General features: G+C 38.1%; 5 protein-coding genes across 7 annotated transcripts in view; 4 read left to right on the forward strand and 1 right to left on the reverse strand.

Annotated features, from left to right (window-relative positions):
- LOC108629567 (uncharacterized) overlaps nt 1-2331 on the reverse strand; it is a 15985-nt gene extending 13654 nt beyond the window's left edge. The window contains exon 1 of the mRNA XM_026817427.1: nt 1866-2331. The gene's annotated coding sequence lies outside the window, so the exon portion shown is untranslated. The remainder of the gene's footprint in view (nt 1-1865) is intronic.
- A 1318-nt stretch (nt 2332-3649) lies between these two features.
- LOC108629576 (uncharacterized) lies at nt 3650-4819 on the forward strand. 3 transcript variants are annotated; one of them, XM_026817424.1, is made up of 4 exons: nt 3650-3736; nt 3956-4228; nt 4285-4441; nt 4509-4819. In XM_026817424.1, exons 2-4 carry the CDS (start codon nt 4097-4099, stop codon nt 4679-4681), a joined length of 462 nt encoding a protein of 153 aa, XP_026673225.1. In that variant the 5' UTR covers nt 3650-3736; nt 3956-4096; the 3' UTR covers nt 4682-4819. The 3 variants fall into 3 exon arrangements, with proteins under 3 accessions (XP_026673225.1, XP_026673226.1, XP_017887822.1); XM_026817425.1 differs by having other exon boundaries at nt 3662-3736; nt 4006-4228; XM_018032333.2 differs by lacking the exon at nt 3650-3736 and having other exon boundaries at nt 3801-4228.
- Nucleotides 4820-4902: 83 nt separating this feature from the next.
- Nucleotides 4903-5682, forward strand: Xport-A (exit protein of rhodopsin and TRP A). The gene is made up of 2 exons (XM_018032329.2): nt 4903-5163; nt 5225-5682. Exon 2 carries the CDS (start codon nt 5272-5274, stop codon nt 5587-5589), a length of 318 nt encoding a protein of 105 aa, XP_017887818.1. The 5' UTR covers nt 4903-5163; nt 5225-5271; the 3' UTR covers nt 5590-5682.
- On the forward strand, nt 5588-6855 carry LOC108629571 (uncharacterized). The gene has a single exon (XM_018032327.2). It carries the CDS (start codon nt 5690-5692, stop codon nt 6488-6490), a length of 801 nt encoding a protein of 266 aa, XP_017887816.1. The 5' UTR covers nt 5588-5689; the 3' UTR covers nt 6491-6855.
- Nucleotides 6856-6966: 111 nt separating this feature from the next.
- The window catches only part of LOC108629570 (sialin), a 5240-nt gene continuing 3382 nt past the window's right edge, over nt 6967-8824 (forward strand). Inside the window, exon 1 of the mRNA XM_018032326.2 lies at nt 6967-8312. Within this exon, the coding sequence (XP_017887815.1) occupies nt 8246-8312 (67 nt within the window). The 5' untranslated portion in view covers nt 6967-8245. The remainder of the gene's footprint in view (nt 8313-8824) is intronic.

The raw sequence follows: 8824 nt of genomic DNA on the forward strand, positions 1-8824 counted from the left end.
GTTTAAGTGTATGGCCTATACATCCTTAATTCCTATTTACTTTTGTTTTTATTTACAAATTCGTTTAATTGTTTAAATATGACCATGCGGGTGTTCGATTAAAATACAGGATCTAGTTTTTGCACAATATTACGTGGCTGGAAACAGTCAGGACAGCGTATTGCTTCTCCTATTTATGTCAATGGTAAATGTGAATGATATGGCGAAAGATGTCTGCAATGGGCTTTCTCCTCTTTTTCTTCCCGTTCTACTCGCTGTTCTTTTATCGGTAACCCCGATTCCGAGTGCTGTAGAAGAGCAGCGACAGCTGTACACAAATACGTCGCTAGCAACATAAACAGAATTGAAACCATTTTTCAACGTACTTCTAAAACTGTGTTTCAACTAGGAATGAAATGAAATTAATTGCGCGTGAAATCGGTGTTTGTGTGTATAAAACACGATCGAGCGTTTGGACATTTCGAAACACGTTTTCGGAACAGTTTTCGGCCGTTTAAATTTCAACGTTTCCCCGACCGCTCGTTACTCGCCGGAGGGGAAACAGCGGAGGGTGGCGGGAAAAACCGAAGGGAAAAAGGAGAGGAGAATTGTATACGTATGTATATACGCGAAAGCGTTTCTCTCTCTCGTTACGAATGCATGGAAGTGTAAAAAACCGAGCGGGAACAAAAGTAAAAGGAGCAAGAGGCGAAAAAGAAAGAGAGCGCGGGGTGCCCGGGCGACCGGGGGAAAAGTAATAAAGGAAGGTGAAAATAGAAGGAAAAAAATGGCGTAAAGTCACGCAAAAGTGAGCGGTCGTCGCAATTATTCTCTGGAATCCAACCCTTTCTATCTACACCAAACAAAAAAAGAAACAGGGAATAATGAAGGGGTAAGAACGTGAGGCTATAGAAGAACGCCAGGCCGGAATACTGATAATAGATAGATAGAGCGCATCGACAGGCTATTTCCATGCTCTTGTCAAAAGGTTATTTAATTAATTAGTCGCGTATCACGGCTTTCGATGAGTTCGCAATGAAATAAGAAGGAAGCCTTTTAAGGAACTCGCACGTCCACGTATATGAGTGTAAACGATCGTTCCTTCAATTTGCATCACATGCACGTTACGGTAGAATTCACACACATGGGTACTAATTAGGTCGTTATTTCATAACCAGAAAATCGATAAAGACTAAAGGCCAAAGACTATTCAAACTGGCTCGCACTTGAAATACCGATATATGCCTCGATTCCTTCTTTTTTTTTTCGAATTACCATTGAAGCCGATCAGCTCGAGCCTCGTGATTCATTTAATTTCTATATAATATACGTGGGTATTAATCTTGAAACAGATCAATGGCTATTTGATTTATGATAGTGTTCGAGTTCCCAAGGGATTCAATAAGTTTTGATCAATGGAAGTTTGAATACCCGCAGACATGGTTGAATCTTAAGTTACAGCGTTAATCGATTATCTGATAAAGTTACACTGATTGTATTTGGAAATTTTCAATTTGATAACACTAGATTGGGTGGCCGGTACTTAAAGCGAAACTTTACTCGAGTTTCCTTAACTACGTCTAGATGATAGATATAATATACATACACCGATAGAATGTAGTATATTCTAGTGCCGGCTTATACAGTATATTCGAAATCAACACGTGCTCACAAAAGATACACGATATTTATCTATACTGTTTAATTATTATTTAATAGAAAGTATCGTATAGAATCGTACTTTCTTGATTCTGATTAAAGATAAGAAATGAGGATTTCAAATCGCTACTTTCAAACAACGTCGTATTTTAATTCTCGATAAATAATATCATATATTATTATTAAAGCGTCACGATTATTTTTTCGTACGCTGTTAATTTACGTACTTTTAATTTTGTATATTATTAATAATAATATATATACGTTTCTGTATATTTATTATTTTAAGAAGAAGACACTGTATCACATTTATAATTCATGTAAATTTTCCGCGACCAATTGTATCGTTATATTATTTGAATAAACGATAATAATTTGCTGACGCTTTTAATCGGATATTCAGGAATTCAGGTTTACGAGTCTGTTGAATGTTTCACCACAAACAGAGCAAACGTGCACACGTACAGCCGCTGGCAATAATCGAAGCACATCGTTTAGAATGCAACGTTCATCGCCGAGAAACTAAGCGCGGAGCCGCGGAATATTAAATTTCCTTAGAAATTTCCCTCGGACCGGAAAAAAGCAACGAAAGGCAACTACGGGGCTTTATCGTATTAACGGTTAGGGAGCTGTTCACTCTTAGAATTCTAGAGGAATACTGAACTAAACCGAAGGTAGAGGTACGTCAACGGTTAGGTTATCGGTATCCAACCACCCACACCTTCCCTTCCACTCCGACCCACCCACACTTTCACCCACCTTCCACGTTTCATCCCCTCCACACTCTTTATACCCCCTTCCGCGAATTCTCTCCTCCATGCGCTTCTCTCTTTCACCGTCATCCACCCTCGCGTTTAATCTCTGTTTAACCCCTCTACCACCCCCTTCCACCGGCGGCCAGCACCTTCGCTCCACTCTCCCCCCCGCCCGTATTTTGCTCTCTGTTTGGTTCTCATAACACGCATGCAGGTTGTTTTTTTCAACTACACGCCACCCCTCCTCCACGCACCCCCGGTTCGCCATCATTCATCCCTTTTCGCCGTCCGAGGTAATTCCGCCGCTCTTCTCTCTCTCGCTTGAAATTCTGTTTGGTCGTTAAACGCGTATCCATCCACGCAACTGTTGCGCCCCTATCTCTGCCCCTAACCCACCGTAACCCATTAAAAGATCCTACCCCTCAGCGTTTCTTTCTTTCAACATTAGCGAAAGAGTTAAACATCCCTTGGCAGGTACCTTTTAGCAAAAGTGAGCACACGCCCGCGCACAGGAATTGACCTGAAAGAATAATAGCCAGCTATCGATCTATAATCCAACCTTTACCGGGATTTATTGAACTATATATATATATATTTAGAGAGGAGATCTAGCCAGGATTAAAGAGAATTAAACTCATAGGCCGTAGGCTAACGTACTTAAAAAGTTCCCAATTAGCAGTCGTAAAAGGGTGCTCTAATTAAAAGGATCTGTACATTGAATTAATGAAAGATCGACTTTAATTTAAAAAAAAAATGTATATAATAAAATGATCGATTTTAATTTAAAAGAAAAATATATTTAATATTATGTGATAAATTATTTAGTGGAGAACAATGGCCAAGTTTAGTGCCAAAGTAGGATCTGTACATGGAATCAATGAATGATCAATTTTAATTGTAAACAAATATATGTATATAACAAAATGATCGATTTTAATTTAAAACAGAAGAATTTATAATGTAATATATGCAAATTAATTAGTGGAGGATAATGGGCAAGTTTGGTGCCAAATTTGGGTGCCAGGCGACTTGATAATGGGCGAAGAAACGGCCAACTGTTGTAGATTATGGTATAGCTAATATGAGAAATGGCGTGGATCGGCTTTGTTAAGAAGTTCGTCACGAAACTGTGAAACTACTGGTAAAGAAGAAGAGATTTCGAATATTGTCTATATACCTCCTACTATAGGTATATACCGTGTAGCCTTTCTGGGTTAAATACTTATAGTACAGTAAAGTAAGTAAGTAGTCGGCCTAGTTAGTTGTCAGTTCCACTAACTAGGAAAGTTAGTAGCGGCGGACGTATACGCGGATGGATATAGCGAGAGAATCCACGGTCCCAGGTGAATAAGAACAGCATCGGATATTAGAAATCTGTTGTTTTTCTTTCTTTTAATATCTATTTATGGATTAAAAATGATAGAAAGAATTCAGTGCGTTCACTTTCTTCGTGATAGGAATAACGATGCTCCATTACAATGCCATTGTATTCGGCGTTTGGCTCGATTTGTATTCCGCGGAGAGAATTTATGATAATGCCGGATGGTGAAATCACTTTTCAGATAACTCACGTATACCTTGTTTTCATGGACTCACTTTCCGTCTATAAAAGAGACCTCCGGTAACTTATAACTCGCAGTCTCCAGTTAAATTTGGACACGGTGAAAAGCTACAAAATCCATCGGGGATTAAAATCAACGACGATGTTCCAGAGACTAATCGTAGTTTTCATTGCCTGCCAAATATTGGTACAGGCTTATGGCATCGACGTGTCCCGAGATAAAAATGTACAACTGCAGTTGAATAATAACGACGCTTTACCGAAAACCAAACTGGTAAGTGACGCTTATTTCCTTTTTAATTTGCACGGCTGAGAGTTATTTTTCGACAGTTGGCTAACAGCCCAGAGGAACGTGGGCCTGGTTTTATCGGAGATTTAGTTTTCGGACAGAGATACGCCGACGAGACGGTATTCAGAAGAGTAATTGAATTCAATAATCCCTCGAACGTTGTTCAAGCCACCACGTTGGACGTTTCTGTAACGAGCGGTAATTTTCATTTGCACTTTCACAACTCGTTTTATTGATTGAGTCACTGTACGTTGTTTTTCCATAGGAGCTATTCATTACTTAAGCGCGAGGAACGTTCAAGGGAGCCATGCAGTCGTTTGTGGAAATTCGAACGTGTTGGGATCGAGCAGGACCAGCATAAGCTTGAGAGTATTACCGAATTCGTTGGCCACATTGAATCTGATCGTTGCTGCCCACGACGGAAGAACCGGCAATTAATTTCGCAAGAATTATTTTAAAAAAACGTTTCACTTTTTATTAACTATATTTTGTAAGCGGTGATGTTTTTGTATATTGTATATGTTACTATTTGTTATATTTTGAAAAGCATATGATTGAATAAAGGCGGTCTATATAGACGGTGTTCGTGTAATGAGATTAACCGAAGAAGCCGTATCGGAGTTCCACTCCGGTACGAAGTATACTTTAGTTAGTGATAGAGAATAATTCTAACATAACAGTGGGTAACAATGGTTCTTTGTGGTATGAAATTGAAAAGGTTCGAAGGAACTAAAGGGAAAGCAGTGTACAAAAATCAATAAGAGTCGTTCTTGCAAGAAAGAGGAAAGTATTAAAATAAATCGTGAAAAATTGTGGAAAAAACTCTGAGGAAACTTTCGAAAAATCATTAATTTCAATCGTGATTTATTAAAATTATTGTGTCTGGTGATTCGGTCTTGAAGTATCGATACATCATCGAGGTGAGCCGAATGAATAATTTACAGAATCGAAAGAAAGTCACAAAGTAAATTGCATTTCTAGATGAGAGCGTGTGATTGCAAGTACGATCGTCGTCAGGTGTAATAATTATGAAGAAGCGTAGTAATCACGAGGGTAAAAGCGGAAAGAATAAGCAAAACGAATCGAAGAGTAAAAAGAATGACAAGAATCAGATGAATGATAATAATAAGAATAGCAATAAGAACGAGAAGAATGATAATGACAGTGTAATTTTAAACGACGACGTTGAGAATCAGGGATTCGGTGACTGGCTGAGATCTAGCGACGGTTTGGAAATGATGAGACTGTTCGTCATCGCCAATTCTATATTAATATTCGTGACTATGGGAGTGCCGAAAATCCAAGAAGCAATTACGTTCATGAAGGAATACTACAATGGGAATTAATTAAATCGCACCCAATTAACGTCGAATTAAAATCGTTATTGTGTTAATAATCGAGAGATAAATTACTAGAGATTAAAGATCGATGGTTAATTGAGCGATTATGCTGGGAATCATCATACGTGGTATTTTCATTTGTAGTATCCTCTATTGGTACAGTACTACTATTTGGAAAATGATCGATGGCTATTTCAGAGATCAATTTAAAAGTTACTTGGAGGAGGAGTATAAAAAGAATCCGAAAATGAAATCGGACGTTCGGGTCGAGGATAATAAAAAGAACAGTGCATCGATAATCGTTGAATCTCCTCGCGATTCGCTTAATTTAAGCAACAGTTCCACGATAACTAATGAAATGAATGAAACTGACGTGGGAAATAAGATTAGCGAAAGTAGTAAAGGGGATGAGATATTAAAGGAACCTTCGGAGAGTGATAAAAAATTCCTGGACACTGCGAGTGAATCAGAATTGAAAACTAATGGAAAGGAAGATGAAAATCGAGAGGCTACTGATAATTATGTTAAAGCAATCGATGATAAATCGAATGATATTCCTCTAAAAACCGAAGAATTAGACTCCTTAAAATCGAATAGAATGAAATTCAGGAATAACAAAGTTAACAAAGATTCCAAAGAGATTTTCAATAAAAATCGAGTGTCAAAAAAAAAGGAGACCGTCAGATTGAACGAGAAGAGTCATGTTTCGAACGATTACGATGATTTTTGGGAATTTGAAGAAGACGCGGATGAGAAGAAGGAATCTAGGGAAGGAATTTTAATTTCCGAACTGCCTTTCAAACCAAAATTGGATTTAGGAGACTTGGAAAGGGTCAACAAAGATGAATATTGCCCATTGAGCTTGGAAGACGAAGAACCCTGCGAGAAACTATATAAATGGCCCTAATTAAATAACAAATGACACATTACGATATTATATAATATGTAGCGCATGTATTGGAAAAAATTCAATTATTCTTATTATGTCATACAAGACGAAACAACTATGTATCGTATCATAGACTATATTGTACTGTATAAGGCCCCAAAAAGGCCCAAATTATTTTTATCGAATACATAAAAATTAAATCGATCCTCTAATCAATTTTAAATTAAATGTATCCGAAAAAAAGATACAATTATTATAAATTTTGCATTCATAGAATGTTAGGGCCTGACTTAGGGCCCAAAATTAACCTCAAACCTCCCGACTGACTTGTTCGACGAAAGGCCACTGAACTTGTATAATAAAAAAGTACCGACTCACCTAAATAATTATTTATCCACGTTAATTATTCCTTATTGATTTTCCTCACATATATGGCAACTGTACCGTAGCACTCGTTTTGAAACGCGAAGTATCATCACAGAATCACAGTTCACAGAATTTGAAATGCTCGGAGAACGTGTAAATATATTACAAGTGCCGGAAATTAGAGCAAACGCGTAAATTGTCACTAGTTTCATCGGAATCCGAGTACGTATCGTAAAATGCAGTGCGCGATCCACTTATAAGATGACCGAGGCTTCTGGTTTAGAAACAAATGTGTCAGAGAAACGCCAACTTTGACTCTACTGTACTATACTACAGCGATAACCGATGCTATGGTATGCCGTAGCCGTTTTACCTGAGTCCCAGTCAGTCCCAGAATCCTCCAATCGTAGTAGAGACGTCGGCTAGAGCGAGAGGGAGCGGAGAAAGGAGTAGGAGAGAGAGAGAAGAGTCTCTCATCTCTTTTTGCTCTTCTCTCTTTCTTCTATGACATTCAACAGAGTCGGAGCGAGAGGGAGAGGCAGAGAGGAAATAAGAGGGGAAAAAGAGAGACGCACAAATCCGAGCTACAGCCACACTACAGGTACTACAAGAGAAGCTGGAAGAATATAAGAAAAATACGAGAGTGAGAGATAAACTTACTATACATGCTCACACGTTATTTGCACGATGCGCATATTTTTTACATACATATACATATTGTATATAACATGAACGATACGAGGAATTTTAATTTTACGAATTCTTTTAGGACGAAATATGAACGAAGAAAGAAAAAAATGAGGAGACCGCCCTACTCTAAACTTTGAATAGATCCCAGGGAATCCTTAAGAGTCTCGAGGCTCTTAGGACACTCAAAGGATCCACTGAATTTTTACGATGCCTTCCCGTTCTAATTGCTACCGACGTCCTTGCAAAGATTATTATCTATAAGAATTCTATTAAAATTGTTTCACTAGGTGGACGATTATTTTACTAAATACTTGTACCCTTCGTCCCATTTGTTCAGGTGCATTATGTAGCTCGTTTTAGACATATCTGAAACGATGGTTCAAGGCTGGCAATGAGCATGAGTACGGGTACTTATTGTATCAAGGCTTGTTAGCAAACCGGGTTTCATTCGCTTCACAGATATCGTACCACCGTGACTGACAGATTGACAGTATGACTTCCAGAAAGAGAGCTTTGAAAAATCGTACCGTGGCACTGAAATTCCATTGAAAAAATCCTGTGCGCGATTCCTAACAAGTGAACTACACCAGTTGTTAAAATTCTATGCAAAATGTATCGATTGAACAATATCGTAGTTTTGTATAAACTGTATTTAAATAAAAGGACTCGACGTACGTGAACAATAATTGTTAGAACAATGTGATTTGAAACAAAATAATGGCGGCACTGGTTCGTTTGAAACGCGGAAGCGTACAATTGAGGCACGCGGCACTCGAGATGAAAGGTAAAAGAACAGTTGTCCTACTGATTGTATTTTTCTACGTAGCGCAGTTGCACTAATAAGAATGAAAGCAGATTTCCATCTACGCTCTCCTCTTATCGTTCGCGTTATATCGGTATAGCTGCGTTCCTCGATCACAAATATCAAGTCAAAGTCATCAAACGTTTGCTCGTACGTTAATACATAATATGTACATAAAACGTAAGATAGAGATAATAGATCTGAAATCAAACATGATAACGGGCCGTCCGTTCCTACGATTTCACTTTTGTTTTCAAGAGCTCGTAACGTGTAAATTAGTTATGGCCGAGTTGGTTAAGAGGAACAGTGTCCAATTAGTTAAACACGCTGCCAAAGAAGTCAGAGGTAACGATCGTAGGCATAACAGCGCCTAAACATTTCACACCAGGATCAAAAGTAAATTAATAAATATGTTTTTTCTATCAGCAAGAAATAAGAACTTTTCCAAAATATTTTTATCTATCTTTTATAGAATAAACAAAATAAACGCTCGA

Source organism: Ceratina calcarata, unplaced genomic scaffold (assembly GCF_001652005.2).
Source record: "Ceratina calcarata isolate Rehan_Ccalc_2016 unplaced genomic scaffold, ASM165200v1 scaffold578.2, whole genome shotgun sequence".
NCBI lineage: Eukaryota > Metazoa > Arthropoda > Insecta > Hymenoptera > Apidae > Ceratina > Ceratina calcarata.